Raw genomic sequence first — 18,946 nt, 5'->3', positions numbered from 1 at the left:
TACATGAGTACACACAATAAAATACTTTGTACTTTTTTGTATGTAAAAAATCTCCAAATATGTTTTAAAAGCACAGAAAAGCACAATAAAACAAGATCATTTGTTTAAAACAACAACTGTTTACTATATTTAAACCTACGCTGCAAGCCTATAATAAAGCAAAAGGAGAGGAATAAATTCTGCTGGTGTAGCAACACAGAATGTTAGGTCTCTAGCACAGCATGACACAGCACTTGGCAAAACTCCACCTCTGTGTTCTACTTCACTATTATTTGACAAACACTGTAAAAAAAAAACTTTGAGCACACTACCCACAAATACAGTAGTTTTAAAAAAAAGTAAACTGAAAGGAAAAAGGTAAAACTACGTTGTTTATCAGAAGTTCTAATCTAAATAGGGAATTAGGATATCAACTTTGAGTAATAATCTAAGACCAGGTTCAAATGCTTTTGGAATTAGATGAAAATACAACAATGAATAAATACATAGGTAGGTCAGTCAGTCAGCAAATGTAAACAATCCATGATAATTAATAGAAACTATAATTCTCCTATGCAAATTTAAGATATAAGTACTACCTTCCCTTAACAATTTAGAGAATTCTACAGACATATTAATTTTTATAAGATTCATCTTCTTGAAGAAGATATACATGAGTATATACTATAATAATAGCTTTACCTTGTCCCTTTTCTAGTCAGTGGGTAATGAACATACTTGCTGAAACTCTTACACACTTTTCCTAGCTTTTTACAACTGAATTGCTCTGTATCACTGAAGACGTGAGTCATTTCTCTTGTATATTTATAAGTAAATTCAGGCTGATTCATTTCGTGTGTTACAGGGATTAAATGCCTTTGAATTTTTACCTATATATTCAATGATGTCCTCATCACTTTCTCTTTGGAAATTTTCTCTAGACCAAACTAATACATGTTAAGAAAAATACAGCAAGCAGGTAAATGTTTAATTCAGGGCATTTTAAAAAGCAGAATACTTTTTCAATTTTTTTTTCTTTTGTCGATAAATCCTTGGGTTAAAAACAAGTTTCACAAAAACATATTTCTATTCTCTGATGAGTTAGAACACATGAACAGGTTTATTCTTCCTCAAAATTGGTCAGAGATAAATACTTAAATTTGTTAACACCTTTTAAAAAAAAACAGCCATTTAACCTTTTCGGAATAATAAACACTTTGGAGAAGTAAACAAATGCTTTATTCCACAAATATGGATCTGCTGAGCAGCGCAAGGCACTGCGCTAAGTGCTTCTGGTGAGCACACATTACGCACTCACTGGCTCTGCTCATGACATGCTGAATCACTGGGGTGGGAGCTCAGGTGAGTGCGTGAATAATCTCAGAACAAGAGGGGGATTAAATGCTTTCAGGGAGGAAACTGTAAAATACTAGAGGAGTCCAGAGAAGGGAAGAATTGTTTCCTGCAAGAGGTGTGGAAAAGGAAAATCAGAGAAGGCTTCATGACAGCAGTGGACTTGGCTGGATCTTGAAGGAAAGTGAGATTTTGACCAGGGCACGGGGAGCCACGTTTGTGTGGGGAGTGAGGGCTGGGGTTTTAAGTAAGGGGTGTAAAGGTGAAGAGCGATCAATGTCAAGTAGGCAGGAAATTCAAGCATGAGGGTAGGTAAAAGAGAGAAATGAGAAGGGTAGAGAAGTAGGTAAGCAGCAGATTACAAAGGATTTTGATCAAGGTCAAGTGTTCACATTTTATTTTCTAGACAGATGGGAACCGATGAGAACCTCTGAGCAGAGGAGAGGTATGATCAGACACATGCTTCAGAAAGATGAACATCGTGGGGGATAGATGAATAGGAAGGAGGAAGGAGGGCAATCTAGACATGGAAAAACTAATTAGGAGTCTACTGCATATAAATAAGAGGTAATGAAAATAGAATTAGGCAGAATCAGTGGGAATGGAAAGGGAATGGAAGCAAAAAAAAATTGTACATTGTAAATAGCATTTATGAAAAATATGGTATAAAGCCTTACCTGATTCTTCTGTATCCTGTTCATCTATTAAACCTACTGAGACGCCTAAATCCACACATTTCTTGCTATGTGCCTTGGACTTCATGTGTTTTGTCAGATTTCCTTAAGGGAAAAGAATGTTTACTAAGCTTAAGTAGTATGATTTTGCTATTGCATTTGTAAACACTGGCAAATTTCATTCCTATTCAAGCAAAAGTACAGATTGTGGTCGTACAATTCCAATGACTAAAATGTGAACAAAAGAAAATTTGGTATCTATATGTTTTAATACCTTGTTATTTATCAGATTATATTTTCTTTTTAAAATCTGCCTCCTCTACTTTGATAACATCTCCTTTACCTTATGTTTTCTATTCTCTAGCCCTTATTTATTTCTTGGGACATTTTATACATACTTAATTTAAAGTCCCGTTCAGACTACACTGTGATCTGTAGTTCTTGGAGTGTGAATTCTCCACTTGTTATGACTGCTGGCTCTTTCTCATTTGTTTCTTTGCATGCTTTTTACTTTTAATTGTAAGTTTATCCTCAGCAAGATTGTTTTCCATGGAATCCTAAGTACCCTGGGTTGCAGAAACATCTCTCTATAAAGCAGTTTTCCAGTTGCTTCTGCCTGAGACCTTAACAGTTTCACTGGCTTCAGACAACTGACTCTGGGCCAGTTTTTTTGTTTGTTTTTGCATGGTATAGATATAGGGTTTTACTTTTAAGCGGTTAGGGTTTTTCCCACATGGCCCAAAGTCACTGGACAGGAGGACTAGGCTTATTTCAGGAACCTCAGATGCTATCTCAGGACAGGTAAGCCTGTAGGCATATATCTGGCCTCGATTCCCATAAGGCCTTTTAATTTTTTTGTTAGTATCTGTTCACCATGTTAGCTTTGAGCTTCTTATTTCTGGTACCTTGGAATTCACCTTTTAAAGTTTCAAGCTTGACTATGAAAAACTATTTTGGGTCACTGTAATTTTATAAACAGTATTTCTGGAATAAGAGAAAGCATTTCCTGTATTAATTTCATTTCACATATAGAGTATAAGTCTCAAAATAGTACCAGTAAAGGAGTGTTTCCTCTGGCAGCTGTTGTATCGACCTCTTTAAGTATGACCACGCTAGCTGAGAACCACTAGCACACCTGCCTCAAGTGATCACTGAATCCAGGGGAAACAGCTCATATTCTTCTGAGGATAACAAGCATCTCCAGTGGATAATGCCATACACAAAAGCATTGCCAACAAGGGCAAGTCATCTTTTTTGAGAAACAAAAACAACTCTAAATGTTGAATTTAGTGGGCAGAGGCAAAGTAGGATTTGAGAATAAGTCTTTAGAAGAGCTCAAAATGTCTGAATCATTGGTCCAAATTTCGGGCTTGCAGTAGCCGAAGCACAGGGAAAATAGCTATATCTATTCAATTTCTTGACAAATGCACTAAGCCTGTGAAACTGGTCATCCCTGTACAAGCTGATTCTTGCACTACATAGTACATTCTTGTCTCAGCCAACCACGCAGGACCCCAGAGCTTAGTACTTAAGGAGGTCAGGCTTAAGAGGATGCCGAGACCAGATGATGGCTAAGGTCCATCAAACCCTGACTTCTGTGATTCTGGAGATAACACCTGGATTAACACTTGGCTATCTCTGATATTTACATTAAATATACTGAAAAAATATGAAGCAAATATGGCAAAATCTTAGCAATTATTAAAAGATTATGCGCACAATGGTGTTCATTATACAGATCTCTACTTTTATGTGACAGCTTTAAAGTTTTCACCTTAAGAAATTATAAAAATGGTTTAGATATCTTACTATGGTTGAAATTTCCACTTGTAAGTCAAAATGTTTTCAGTGTGTTAATACTAACAATATTACAAACCAAATTATAAGGTCCACTATAGTCCTCTTTTTTTTTTTTTTTTGGTTGAGACGGAGTCTTACTGTTGCCCAGGCTGGAGTGCAGTGGCGAGATCTCAGCTCACTGCAACCTCCATCTCCCGGGTTCAAGCCATTCTCTTGCCTCAGCCTCCCGGGTAGCTGGGATTACAGGCGCCTGCCACTGCGCCAGGCTAATTTTTTGTATTTTAGTTAAGATGGGGTTTCACCATGTTGCCCAGGCTCAATCTCCTGACCTCAGGCAATCTGCCTGCCTTGGCCTCCCAAAGTGCTAGGATTACAGGTGTGAGCCACCGCACCTGGCCCTCTTTTAAAATGTTTTTGCTCCCTAGATAGACAGTCATTGCAGGTTATTTACTTTTTAAGAAACTAATGTATAATTGTAACTAGACAAATTTGGAAATATAAGTTTTTAGTAAGCATATTTTCTCATAACCTTAGCTATTACTTATTATGAATCAACTTCCTAATGTAAAATAAACAAAAATCTGCATTTCAATATACAAAATATTGAAAGTGTGCCCATATTGAAACGCAAATATCTCCTAGCAATTTTATAAACCTGGTGTTAATTTAATAAATAATTTTTCTGATAGATTTATTAAACATTTATCTGAATCCTCTGGAAAGCATGAGAGGTTTTGTTTCTTGACTCCTAGAGCTACATACAGTCTAACTTTCTGTGATATAAATGAGACTAAATCTTGCAGAGATACAAACTCTCTATATGTTCTCTGCTGACTGACCTTTAACGTAGAATCATGAAAACAAATCAATTAAAATTATTTTGAAAATGTACTCACAAAATAAACTCAGAGGGCAAATAATGAATTATGGATTTGTAAGCATTACCATCAGAAGCATCAATTTTTAGCTCTACAGATCATTTTTCTGATAGCGTTTTGCTGTCTTTGCATACCATATTTATACAGCATGCCATCACATCACTATTTCCTTCTGTTAGTAACCCGACACTTCCAATAATAAGTGGAGTCCTACTGGCTAGTATAGCAAGTAAATCAGAGAAGGTGAAAATCTGGGGCATAATTCAAAAAAAGGTCTACTATTATTTAACTACCTTTAAAAGGTGCTGTGGAATCTGTTTTACATAGATTCACAAAAAGTAGACTTCAAAAAGGAAGCTGACCGTAAAAAAAAGAGAAGTGTCATGCCAAGAAAAGGGAAATCCTGAATTTCTAACATTTTCTTCACCAGTCTCCTTGGCAAGGATAGCCTCCTTCAAATAAATATTTACCATATAATTCCACATGACGTCTTACAAAACAACAAATTTAATGCAAATTCAGATATACAGCATATTAGAGATGTGTAAGACATGAGAAGTGCTAACAGGCAATGCTCACTCTTCAGGGGTCATTATGGACTGTCCACCATTTAGTTAACATTTATCTAAAATCTTCGAGTTATTTCACTAAGATTAATATTTGTGACTCATGATATTTTTCCTTGCCAAGAAATCTCTGTAGTTTCATTTGGTTTACCACATCTAGGTTGTCCTTCCTTTTTTGCCCTTACTTGATAAATATTTTTTAAATAGCCTCATTCTTTTTCTTCTTTCTATTGAGAAATACCCATTTCCCATTGTATCTTGATCTTCTTGTATTTGATAACATCCTTTTGTACATGATAATCTTTTATTAGTAATATTAGCTTTCTAAATATGCTTCTTGTCTCATAAAGGAAGCTAATAGATGTTTCTTAATCATAGGATCAAAACGAGTGAAAAAGCAATAAATTCAGTTAAAAGACCAAAGTACTTTACCCTATCAGAGTCCTCCCTCAGGACCAGGACGGAAAATCATCCTTAAACTCACCCTCCAACGACAGAGGGAGGTTCTACATCACAATTAAAAAACTGCATCCTGAGTATCCCTCCCAACCTCTCTCATTTCTTCAAACATTTTTGAAATATTCAAAGCCATCTGAAGAATATTTTGTTTTTCCATCATTCTTGTTTCAGACACCACTGGCACTTAAAGAGTACTAATTTGAAGCATGTAGTTGTTACAAGTTATAACTCTCTTTAAATGCCCATAAATACTAGCCAAAAAATGTAATAAATTTTGCTAAGAAGTTGATCAATCTTTAAAACAAAAACTGCAAAGACAGCCAGCATAAGAAAAAAGTAAATGTTAACTCAAAGGATAAAAGTGGTTTCTAGTTTTAAAAATCAATTAATTTTTTTTTTTTTTTTTTTTTTACAGATACTGTTTTCTCAGACATGTTTTCATGATTGCCTTGCTTTGTTAAAGAGAGATCTTTGGTTTTTAGAGAGTGGCATATAAAATTAAAATCTCAAGTAACAAATTGTTCATGAATAAGGAGCCTGACGGAGGAAGCAAACATTTAAAGTAGTATACCTATTATATGTATCAAGAAACTTGTACAGGGTAAAATTAACTATGAGTGAGGCTTATAAATAAAAACATTTAAAAAACCAGAAAGGGTCCTAAATATAATTTTAATGATTAGTTCTGAGACTTCTTTATAAACATTAATAGAAACTATAGAAAATTTTTGAAGCTAAAATTTAACAGTATTTGTGTAAAAAAAGCATCGTGAAAAAAAATGGCTATGTATGCCTAAAATCAGACAATAAAACAGAAGTGTAATTATTATAGAAGTTTACTGTAGTTATTACTTTAAATCTTTCTTCAATCTTTTAGCACCCAGTGAATTTACTTGTGATCATGAAAATTTCTTTCTATTCTTCAGCCCCAAATTAAATATTCTTGAAAAGGTATATTAGTCATCATGTTGTACAACTGCAATTTAAGGAGTTAAATTTTTTAAAAAGGGCAGTTGCTCTTTTAAAAATATTATATTTATTATATATTTATTCTAAAAGTGTACAATTAAAAACTTTTCCCAATGGGTCTAAAATCATATAAAGTAATAAGACTACAACATTGACAAGATATAATTGACATTAGTCTATTTAAGCTACTATTTCATCGGTCAAAGAAAACGCACAGTTGGGTTTTAGCTCTCCCACCTAAATACATATAAAAAGGACCTTGAAGCAATGTGCATCTCATACCTTTAGTCTTAAAGGAGAAGTTACAGTAAGTGCAGTGGTAGGGGCGGACATCTGTATGGGTTCGTATGTGTTTCTTTAACATGCTAGGTTTCTTACAACGTATTCCACATTCTTCACAAATGTATTTTCCTCTTCCCCTGCCTCGGACATATACATACTCTTCATTTGACTTATATCTAATTTAAAGAAAAAAAATGAATAGGGAGATTGGACACTATGTCTTTGAGAAAATATTGATGATTAAAATTCAACCCAAAAATAAAACAAGGCACAACTTTTATACTCAACCAATAACAATTTTATGCATGTGTAAGTAACAGAATATTCCAACTTTTTACATCAACACTTAATATAGCTAATTCTAATCAAACAAACTTTTGCAATATTATATTTTGTTTTGTTTTTTTTTTTTTTAGAGACAGTCTTGCTCCGTTGCCCAGGCTGGAGCCCAGTGGTGTGATCGTAGCTCAATGAAGCCTCAACCTCCCAGGCTCACATGATCCTCCCGCCTCAGCCTCCCAAACAGCTGGGACTACAGGCACGCACCACTGCGCTGCACTACTGCATGTAATTTTAAAATACTTCCCTGTTTCCCTGTTTCCAAGTCATTGGTTAAAATTTGTTCTTCTTTGCTAAATTCAACCACAATAATTTTAAGTACTGAAATATTTTGGAGCTTTACTATAACTATAATTGGCTTTTATGATGTTTTTGTTCACAACAAAATACACAAAGATATCTAATGGGCAATGAATTCATCTGAGAGCAGATTCTCTAGGTCATTCCTTACTGTAAATCAATGTGAAAACCAAGGTTCACTCTAATAATTTAGTTTTTAGCTGCCTTCAAGGTAGTACAGTATTTCCCAAATAGTCATCATTTCTCCATCAAAATAAAATGATTTAACATAATGCTAACATATTTTGCTATGGAGATTCTGTTAATATGCTGAGAAACCTTGCAACATCGATACTAAATTGGCACTAAGTCTTCATTCACATGAAAGCAAATGTACATTTAAAAAGTCAGTTTAAATGTACATTTAAGAAGTAAAATTTGTACTTGCCCTCCATCAAATATTTTAATTCTTCTTGGTTCACTTTTGATTAAGGAATTTTCTTTATCTTGCTCACTGTTAATTTCAGAGGCATCTTTATTGCTGAATTCAACTACTGTGGACTTTTGATTACCTAATGCTCTCTGAAAGGAAAAAAGAGAGAAACTAATTTAATAAAACTGAAAACACAAGCATGCTAATCTTTCACTGGAAATTAAAACATGGCAGAGTACAGAGCATATGGTCAACGAAATGCATTTCAAAGTAGTAATAGGTTCAAAGGGCATTTGCTTTATCTCCTCCCTTATGAATCTGTCTCAATCACAGCAAACTGATAAATCTTATGTTACTTTAAAATTCCACCACAGTTCACTGCCACCCCCAAATAAAGGCTTTACAACCTCCTATACCATGATATTTCTTAAGTTTAACAGAAACTTTTTTTAGTAGACTAAATATTTTTTCTTCCATTTAACCAGCCACTCATACTACCATTTAAGTACATTTCTTAAAGAGTTTGCTTTTGGAGATGGAAAAGAGCTAGCTACTCCTTTTGGTAAAATAATGCCTCATACCCATTAGAAACATCATTAAGTCTCCTTCAGCTTCAGTGCATTATAAGGTAAAGCAGAAGCCCCATTTCCCAATATTTTACTTTTTCTTCCTCCATTATTTTAAATCATAAATCTTTTTTGAGATGGGGTCTTACTATTGCCCAGGCTGGAGTGCAGTAGTACAATCATAGCTCACTGCAGCCTCAAACTCCTGGGCTTAAGAGGTCCTCCCACCTCAGCCTCCTGAGTAGCTAGGACCACAGGCCTGAGCCACCACACCTGGCTACCTTTAAAATTTTATAGAAATGGGGGTCTTGCTCTGTTGCACCGACCAGTCTTATACTCCTGACCTCAAGTGATCCTCCCACCTCAGCCACCCAAAGTGCTGGGATTACAGGCATGAGCCACCATGCCCAGCTAAAACCATAATTCTTTCTATCTTCTCAAAAGTTTACTGAATACTGATAAATGTGACATCCAGGTCTAGCCAAAAAGTTAGGTTTTGGCTTGGTAACAATTAAGTCTCTGGAAAACAGGTAACGAACGTGAAAATCAAAATGATAAACGATGTGTGGTTTTCCTATAGGAACAATATAATAATATAATACCACCTTATGATTTTATGTAAGATTTTATGCTACTACCCGTTTGATAGTATGTTGTCTCACTTATAGTGCCATTCCATTCTCTCAGGTCCCTGTGAGGCAGGCAGCACAGGTGGACTATATATCCCAGTGAGGAAGGATGCTCTCAGGGTGAAGTTCCTCGTCCCAGGTCAAGTGTTAAGTAAAGGCTCAAACTCTAATCCTCTGGCTGAATCCAACGCAACGCACAACTTTTCCTACCAAGGGCTTCTTTTATACAAACCTCCTTTAAGAAATTACATTGTCAAGCAGACAGCTGTGGTGCTGAAATGACTTAATAATACTAAGAGATAAGAGTCTGTTCATTATGGAGAGGGGTATGTGTGGCCTCAGAATAGTACCTTGGGAGGCCCATCCTTACACAGGCAGGAGGAAAGAAAAGCTGCTGGCCCATGTTCCTCAAAAAGGCAGAGGGAAGAGCTACTGATGCAAGCTTTCCTTCTCTTTTCCTGGCAAACAGATTGGCTTCTGCATAATTTAGAATATATGCACACACCTTCCTTTGACTTTATCCCTTTAACAGTAATCCTCTTTATTTTCAATATCAAATTCCCCTTTATCTTTTGCTCACTTTCGTACTATTAAATCTGGCTTCTACTTGCCAAAGTTATCAATGAGCTAAATGCCAAAATCTTAGTCTTTACATGCTTGAGCACTCTATGTATTGTATGTTGAAAATGCCATGTTTTGCCTAGAAATCCTTTTACTTTATAGCATCTATCTGTTCTTTCCCATTGTGAATCATAAAAGCATTAACATTTGAGTTGTGGATAAAAGCCCAGTAATCCATGCTCCATAGCCACTTGCTCATAGACTCAACTCTCCAGTGATCTGCGCAGTCCAGATATACCCATTTGCCTTCAACTTTATTTGACCTAACAACTCTCCTTGAATATCTTCTTCTGTGTTTTGTGTGATGCCACTTTCTGCTCATTCTTATCCTTCCTCTATCTTTCAGTTTCCATACAGGAGTGTGGACTTTCTTCAACCATTCAACTTTTTAAATAGTAGTGATCCCCAGGATCCAGTCTAGGCTCTCTCCTCTTCTTTATACCCTGAGCAATCTCATTAATCACACCTACGCACTAAAGAATCTCTACTCTACACAAAAGAATCTCTACTCTACACACTTCCATCCAGAGCTCTCTCCTAAGCTCCAAATCTAGATATGCATTTCCAGACATTTCTTCCGAGGCATTTGGTACTCAAGGAGAGCCACTTCTCTTCTTCACAAACACTTCAGGAACATACACGGAGTTTTGTTTAAATTCTAACGATTAGGTCTTAACTTCCAAGATTTAGTAGATTTAGAGCCTGAGAACTTAACAAATTCCACAGGTGGTTTGGATGCACTTTCCTTCACTGAGAAAGTATCATTGGTTCTCCACCACCATACACATGATTTGGTTTTTACCTATGTTTCCAACTTATAACACTTTTTAACCAGGCCAGATTCTTCAGAGTTCTTTAAATGAACCAAGTTTATTCTCATTTCCATGTCATTTCGTGTCATTATTATTTTTATTCTTGCCGGGCGCGGTGGCTCACACCTGTAATCCCAGCACTTTGGGAGGCCAAGATGGGTGAATCATCTGAGGTCAGGAGTTCAAGACCAGCCTGGCCAAACCAGACATGGCGAAACCCTGTCTCTACCAAAAATACAAAAAGCCAGGCGTGGTGGTGGGCACCTGTAATCCCAGCTACTTGGGAGGCTGAGACAGGAGGGTTGCTTGAACCCGGGAGGGGAGGATGCAATGAGCCAAGAGCGCACCATTGCACTCCAGCCTGGGTGACAGAGTGAGATTCTGTCTCGAAAAAAAAAAAAAAAATTATTCTTCTTTGCCTGAAAAATCCCTATTTTTTAAAAAAAAATTTGAACAGTTAGCTAAAGTATCACCACCTTTGGAGTATGTTTGCTGAATTCTTATCTCTTCCACCTACCAGTAATGTTAGAAACTTCCTTCTTTAGAATTGTTCATAATTCTATGGTAATACTGATACTGCAGTATTTTCCTACTGACAGATCTGTAAATGTTTATTAACCTGTGTTGCATGCTTATGAATCTGCAGAGGCCAAATACTTCTGAATATGCAGAGTCGAACATGATATCCTTACCTATTATTCTAATCAAGTAAATGACTTTTTCCCATTTTATAAAGCTGATAATTCTAATGAGACTGATTCCACAAATTACCCCAAGTTACAGTTTCATGACCTTAAATTACTTTATAAATCTTGACCAAATCAACTTACCAAGTATATGAATTATTTTGTGAAACTTCTCTCTAGTGCTAATGGTTCTCACAGCTACATTGGAAGACAGCTACATAGCATGACAGGGGCATGTAGCTAGTAAGCTCAAGACAAGTCTAAATGGCTTTCTGCTTATATTTCAGGATGAAATGCAACTATCTTTGATTATCTACACCTGTTTCACTGCATTAGGAGGAACAAAGCATAACCATGATTTCCTTTCACTTAACAAGAAAAACAAAACCTCAATATAAGTAAAACATCAAAGTAAAACCATGATCATCTGTACTACTAAGTAAAGACTTATATAGTTAGCTGAGAAAAAAAAAAGTGCTCAGGGTAAATTATTTCTAAAATCTTTCAAGATAGAATCACTGCAGGACTCCTGGTAACTCTTATCAATGTAACTCCTGGGGTAAATATATCACCCTGTCTTTCAAATAAGACATTTACAGCACAATTTGTCACTCAAAATTAAAATATTTCCAGTTAAAATATTTAAAGGTATCAAGACACATGAAAACAAATTTGCGCAAACCATATCTGAAGATAAATTATATTTCAAATACCTTGCTTAAGCTGCTTTTCCACTTGCTTGAATAGACCAATAAGTCTGACTTGGAATGGGTAGTTATTGCTTGACAGTATAGTGATTTTCCAGTGTTCTGTTTTGAATTAAGGAGAGCAAGTGCAACTTTTGTGGGCAAACCGAGTGGATTTGGATTGCTGGCGCTTACTGTCCAATCAGTATAGGCTGAAGTTTTCTGGTCCTTCTGAGGCAAATGCAACGACTTCTGCCTTAAGAGATAACACCATGTAAAGTTGGTTGTAGTTTTCAGGCTAGGGAAAGCCAGCTGCTGGGTGTCCTTGATGTTAAACAATGAAAGAGAAGTGACTGGCCGTTGACTTTGCTCTTGGATGTTCACTTTGTCACCCTGATTTTTAACCCCTGGAGACTTCCTTTCTTGGTTATTGTCTGTACATTTCAAAGGAGAAATATGAGTATTTTCTGAAGGGACAGGTGAACTTCGAACTGTAAGAGTTAATGATGTGGATGACTTGATGTTTTCAAATTCCTGCAATTCACTTATAGGTTCTATAACGACAAATTTAGAGCATCCTGTTGATGAATTATCAGCTGGTAAAACATTTGTCAAATTAACAGCCTCATTACTAATTTCAGGTTGAGAAAAAACATCCTTTTCCAACATCACACCGTCCAGGGGCTCTGTAGTACAAACCTGTCTCACTAAAATAGGCTTCTTCTGTTTACTAGCTTCATTAACTCTCGAACTCAAAGCCTCTAAAGGTCTCACGTCTGTTGCACAAACAGCTCCATTTTCATCTTTGGCCCGCTTCTGGTGCTTTTCCATGGCAATGTCTAAACTATTTGCTGGGGAAAGCATCCTTTTACTCGAAGCTGAAGATTCTTGTTGAGGGGAAAGTCGACCAACAGATATTTTCTGAGTTATGGGCAAGGATTCTGATAGAGAATAATTTTGGCCCATCTCTGAAAAAACATTTTCACATAGAAATTCCTTCTCTGGGTTTGGCAAAGCATTCTGATGACCTTTTTGTAATGTTGGCACAGAATTTTGTTCTTCACTGATTGGCACTACACTATGATTAGTCTGGCAAATTGGCTGATTGGGCAGATCTTGGGTCACTAGTATTTGTGGCAGGGATGTGAGTGTAGCAAAACAGTAAGCAGGAACATTACTCTGCAGGCGTATGGGCAGCATGAATGATGATGGCACCTTCTGCACCTGACTTCCAAGGGGCCTGAGCTCTGGTGGTAGCAGAGGATGCGAATTAGACATGCTATCAATTAATTTGGTTGGTAACGTTGCTGATGTCACACAATGATCTGTTCCAACTGGATCTGAAATAACTTGATTTGGCAAAGAATGCACAGGATTAGAAGAGCAAGATGGGCCTGAAGTGAAAACCTGACAATGCAATTGGTATTTGGGAGCAAAGCAATCCTCACTTTTAGAAGACCCAGATAAAACAGAATTTTTATCTGGCTTGCTACCCTGCGTAGACACTTGCAGAGATAGCTGTGTGCTCTGGTGGCTAGGCGGTGCATGGATTTGATTTAACAAATTGATATCACAGAGCTGTTGAACAGGAAAAATGTTGGTAGAGCTGGAGTTTGATGTTTCTGCCTGCAGATCCTTAACCTGAGTCTGAGAGTGCAAAGTATTTGCAGAAAACTCAGCTAAAGATGTACTAGTGAGCTGAGGCCCCTGATATGGCACTGCATTCACACTGGGAAGAGCAGTATTTTGGAAAGATGTTGGCTGTACAGGAGACAGATGACTATCTGGGGCTATGTTTAAAGATATTTGCCGTACCAGTGGGCCTCTCCTTCTTTCTAAGAGAGGCACATGCCCAGTCACTCCCACTCGAGAAGGTGAAGATGGAGGCTGCAATTCAGTAAGTGGTGTTGTCTGGGGTGGGGTGATGCTTCCACAATCGAATGATTTGCTTCTGAGATCAGAGACCTCCATTGACGTTTGCGTGCAATTAATCTGTTCTGATGCAGTACGCCTCATTTCCCGGTGACATCCAGGAACATTCAGCGTATTCAAGCCAGCTGGAATCATAAGAAACTCGGCTTTATTTAGAAAATCGATTTTGGGGGAAGCCTCCGTTTTAGAAACGTCCTCTATGTCTAAAGAGGCTGAGAAACTTGAAGTGTGAGATAAACTGCTCTCCCTACTTAGACTCCTGGAGAGAGTGGAATCAAAGCTCGATTCTGTTGAGGAATGTTCTATCTCAGCCAGACGGAGCCTTTTCTTTTTGGGTGGCAGTTTCTCTGTTGGCAATTTTGACAAGGTTTCACTACGCTGGGGCCAACTGAACTTCTCTGACTTTTCTTGATCATGGCATTGAGCTTCCAGGTCTCGATCTGGTTCTTCTGTGACCAAAATCTCTGGAACTTGGATGTTGTGCTGCCGGACAAGTCTTGAGGGCTGTCCTAACACATGTCGTTCACTTGGACTCTTTCTGGAGCTTTCCTGAAGTTCTCCTCTGAGAGCGTCTGATAGTGCAAGCTGGTGAGGATGAGACCCGTCCCGAGAAGGGTGACTTTCCTCTTGGGAGATTCCTATCACTTTTAGAGACCCGGACTTCCCTGTTCTATTCAGCTCCTGGAAAGAAACTGGGGAGGCTCTTTCAAAAGGCTCAGGCTTGTCAAATGAGTTGGGCCTGCTCAGGGAGTTGGTGTGCTGGATGACAGAGATTCCAGTTCCGTGTCTCTGCAGTTCTATCTTGTCCTGGGCTGCTGAACTTATCTGTTGTTCCATGATGGTCGACAGCTTGGGATCCATGGTCTGCTCAGGGCCCCTGGCAACAAGGTGAATATGGGAGTTTTGCAACTGTATATTTTTATGCTGCTGGTCACTTCTTATGGTAACATTATGTTTAGGCAAACTGGGATTACAGCCCAGAGCATTCTGAAACTGAAGGCCTTCAGAACTTTTTGGAGATGTTCCACTTTCATTTTGCTGAAGTTCATCATCATCCCCAACACTTTTTATTTTCCTCCTTTTTCTTATCTGGGGCGTCTGTTCCCAGATGCCGGAGGACCCAGCGACTCTGTAGTGTAGAATCTGCGGCTGCGGACCGCCAGGCACAGGGCTGTGCTCAGGTTCTCTCATGGCTACCTTTGTTTTTGGTCCATGTAACTCAGAACAGTAAAATTTCTTATGATTTTCAAAATTTTCCAGTTTCCTATACCTGTTTCTACAAGTTTCACACTCAAACATTGTCCCTCGCCCTTGATGAGACTTCTTTTTTTCTATATGTGGGCCTTGTGCCAGTGCCTTGCCCCGCACTGACATGGCTTCACCAGCAGCATGGCATCCTTGGTGGCTCTCATCCAGGGACTGTCCAGTACCAAGAACATGACTTTCATTTGCTGAAGAGTCTTCTATGGCTGCTTGTCTCACAAGTGTACGGGGATGCCCACTCTGGGGCACAGGAGTGTTAGGTCCTGATACAAAGACATCGTCATAGAAAGCGCCAATTTTGTCATCAAATGACTGACTTCCTCTTAGTGGATGAGGAGGAGGTATTATATTTGCAGGTACTGCTGAATAACCTGTGGTCGGCATGGAATTACTTCTTGTGATAGGTAAACAGTCAAGTGAAGGTACAGACAGAAGAAACACTTGCTTTGATTTTTCAGTAGGGGTGAAAGGTGACTTCGGTATATCAGAGCTTGAACTTGTTCTCCGTCCCACTGGTTTTAAATCAAACTGGAAAGAATCTTTAAATATGTATGATTTGGGGGAATCAATGCTTCCTCGTCTTGACAGTGAGGTTCTCCGCGGCTTCACACTATCCAGTTGCTTGTCATCTACCAAAGCTTCATTGTCTGAGATAAGCTTCGATATCCGCTCCTCAAGTGTTTTTGTGGCCAAAGGTGGGCGCATCTGACCTGGTAAAAGCAATGCCTTTTCCCCTGTGGGCAAAGCAGAGGGTGTTGACGTGGTGACAAGAGCTGCAGAGGGTCCGTTACTCCTTCCAGAGTCTTGTTCTGTGCTGGGTAACCTTCTGGCAAAGGGAGTTGGTGGACTCACTGTTTGATCGGCACTTTCAGAACGTGAAAAGTAACCAGAATCCGTACTTCCTAAACTTCGAGGACTCAGGAGCTTTCCTTGCTGCTCTTGGGAGTAATCGGTAGCCTGCTGCCTTTGTAGCTGGGCGTGTACTGTTCCTACGTGAGAGTCTTGCTTTCCTTCCAGTGGATTCATGTCGCCTTTCTGGTGGGAATTCTCATTAGTCTCCAACCTGGAGACTCCACCCTGGGACATGTTGGCTGAAAGTGGCTGTACGTTTGTCACCTGAAGGTCCTTCTGCTTTTGTGCACTAGAAAGTTCAGGCTTGGGATCCACGGCCTTTGGACTGTCAGTTCTTAAGGGGGACACGGTGACATGGTGGACCACAACTTTCGGTAACTCTGTCACAGCTTGTGATTCTGCAGATTTGTCCTGTAGCAAAAAGTCACCTACCACATTTTCTGGATTGCTTGGAGTGAAGCTTGATTTTAGTAAAGTTTCAGCATTTGACATCCTCTTTATTATGTGCACAGGCTGCAGCTCCATGGCGCCCAGGTCATGCTGTCTCTCATCAGTGGCGCCTTCCTCCTCGCTCTCCCCACTGTCTTCTACGTCTGAATGAATACTAAGTGCTTTGGGGGACTCGTGGGACAAGAACAAGCCACCAGCATCTGGTTGCAAGACAAGACCCAGTTTGATAGTATGTGCGTGGGATTTCTTGTGCTTATACAGATTACTTTTAGTCTTAAATGAAAATCCACAAGTCACACAGGGATAGGGTCGCTCTCCAGTGTGGGAGCGGATATGCTTTAAAAGCACACTAGGCTTTGCACATGCTCTATTGCAATACTCACAAATATATTTTCCTTGTTTTTTTGGCTTCTGATCTTTCAGAAGAAGATTGCACATTTGCTCTACGCTTTGATTAACAACAGAGGCAACATGAGTTGAATTATAGATTGGCATGGGGGGCGACTGTGTAGAATTAGCCGGACTTATTGACAAAGGTGAAGCAGAATCCATTTGCTGGTTTTGAGGAGTAACCTGAGATCTACTGGAAGGTGAAGTTAGGCCTACAGATGATGTCACTGCTATATTATAAACCTGTTCAAGTTTGGCATTCTCTTGATTTTGCAGATTTGTCAGTGATCCTGTGAAACCTGAACACCCTGGAAGCTGATGATTATGTTGGTTGGATTTGGGAACAAAGTGTTCATGTTGATGATACAAATGAGAAGCTGACTGCACTGCCCCTTGCTCATTCTTCTGAGCAGCAGACACATGGACTGTGTATGAGGTACAAGAAGACTGTGATTCAGCAACCAATTCCTGTGAAGTCTGATTTGGGGCATCCATTGAACTGTTTTTTAATTTGGGAGGGGAACGTGCAGTTTTATTTGGCCTCAGTTTTTCTGTCTTAATTGCACAAGGTGAGCCCTTTTGTGACAAGGTGCTCAGTTCTGGCTCCATTGCTTTCAGTAAGACATCGAATGCGGTGTTTGTATAGGAGGGGGACGTAGTGCCACAATGAGAAGAGATGCATTCGCTATTGTCAGTCCTGGTTTTACTTGACAAGGAACTTGAGTCACATTGTTCATCGAGGTCACTGAATTTGGCAGGATCAGCGCCTTCGGATCTCCATCTACGCAGTTCAGATGGATGCTGCAGAAACAAGGGCTTCTTTGGGGAGACAGATTCTTCAGATTTTGAGGCTTCAGCAATTATTCCAGGTGTTTCTCCATTTTGTTTGGTAAACTGCTTCCCATTTTTTACAGGAATATAATTCTGTTTCTTGTGAGACTCCGAAGCACTATGAAGAACGGCGAAAGATGACTCTTCTGTATTTTGTTTATGTTTTGCCTGAAGAGGATTTCTCAGTGGGGATTTTGGTATTTTTTTCAGGTGATTCTCAGCTACGATCTTTTTGCGTTTCACACCTTTAAGGGATTCCGAAGTTCCTTTAACACCAGCCTGTAAGATTTCTGGAAAAAACAACAACAACAACAAACAATTGGTAACATTGTACATACACCAACTATAATTTTTTGAAAATTAAGATTACTATCATAAGGACATTATGACAAGTGAAGAAAGTATTTAAGGAAAGTCTATTTTTTAAATAAAATTGCACTTCTGCATTCCGGAAATTGAACAATGTTGCCAATCAAAATCTATTGAAACACTCATTCAAAGACCTAAGTGTGCATTTCTAGAATGCTTATGTTCCTTTCTTGAATAATCAACATCCTGGAACTAGATCTTTCAAAACTGAATTATCTTTCCCCTTTTCACTATCATACTTAAACAGTGCTCCATGGGGTTAAAGAAACTGGTAACTAACAAGAAGTTTTGAGCTTGTCTTACAGCACTGCAGATAAAGAAACAGCTTGTTAGAACTCCCTCTGCTTGTAACAAAACTGGTTGACTGGTTGAAGCTGGTTGGAACTAGTATGGCTGATTGGGATCTGCACAGAATAGACTTCTTGCCAGATGAGGGACTTTCTGATATCAAAGCCAGTATTTTCACCACAGGTTTCACACCAACTCCCTCCGAATTTGCAAAGGCAACCCATGAAGAAGCACGAAGAGACAACTGTGCCTGCTCAAGGGACTTTCCAAACCTCCCCTCCCTTTCCAACAAGCATTAACCAACCCCAAAACTCCTCCTCCAGCATCTCCTCCTTTTATATACTGCTTTAAGCTGGTAAGGGAAGACAGAATTGAGCCCATCTCCTGCATGGCTGCCTTGCCATTAATCTTTCTCTCTATAAAAATCCAGTGATTCAGTGTTTGGCTTTTCATTGTGTGCAGACAAATGGACCTAGATTGGCTTGGTAGCAATACCTGAGGACTCTGTCTACACAACAGTCTGAGAAGGCTGGCCAAAAAGAAGAAAATTCAACCCTTTA

General features: G+C 38.7%; 1 protein-coding gene across 8 annotated transcripts in view; it reads right to left on the bottom strand.

Annotated features, from left to right (window-relative positions):
* Positions 1-18,946, bottom strand: part of HIVEP1 (HIVEP zinc finger 1) — a 156,326-nt gene that overhangs the window by 27,087 nt on the left and 110,293 nt on the right. For all 8 annotated transcript variants that reach the window (XM_016954906.4, XM_063812780.1, XM_016954907.4 and 5 more), the window contains 4 exons: positions 12,039-18,019; positions 8,027-8,160; positions 6,961-7,136; positions 2,010-2,111 (listed from right to left, as the gene is read on the bottom strand). In XM_016954906.4, coding sequence (XP_016810395.3) covers positions 2,010-2,111; positions 6,961-7,136; positions 8,027-8,160; positions 12,039-18,019 — 6,393 coding nt within the window. The remainder of the gene's footprint in view (positions 1-2,009; positions 2,112-6,960; positions 7,137-8,026; positions 8,161-12,038; positions 18,020-18,946) is intronic.

Source organism: Pan troglodytes, chromosome 5 (assembly GCF_028858775.2).
Source record: "Pan troglodytes isolate AG18354 chromosome 5, NHGRI_mPanTro3-v2.0_pri, whole genome shotgun sequence".
Classification (NCBI taxonomy): Eukaryota; Metazoa; Chordata; class Mammalia; order Primates; family Hominidae; genus Pan; species Pan troglodytes.
This window is presented reverse-complemented; position numbering and strand designations above follow the sequence as displayed.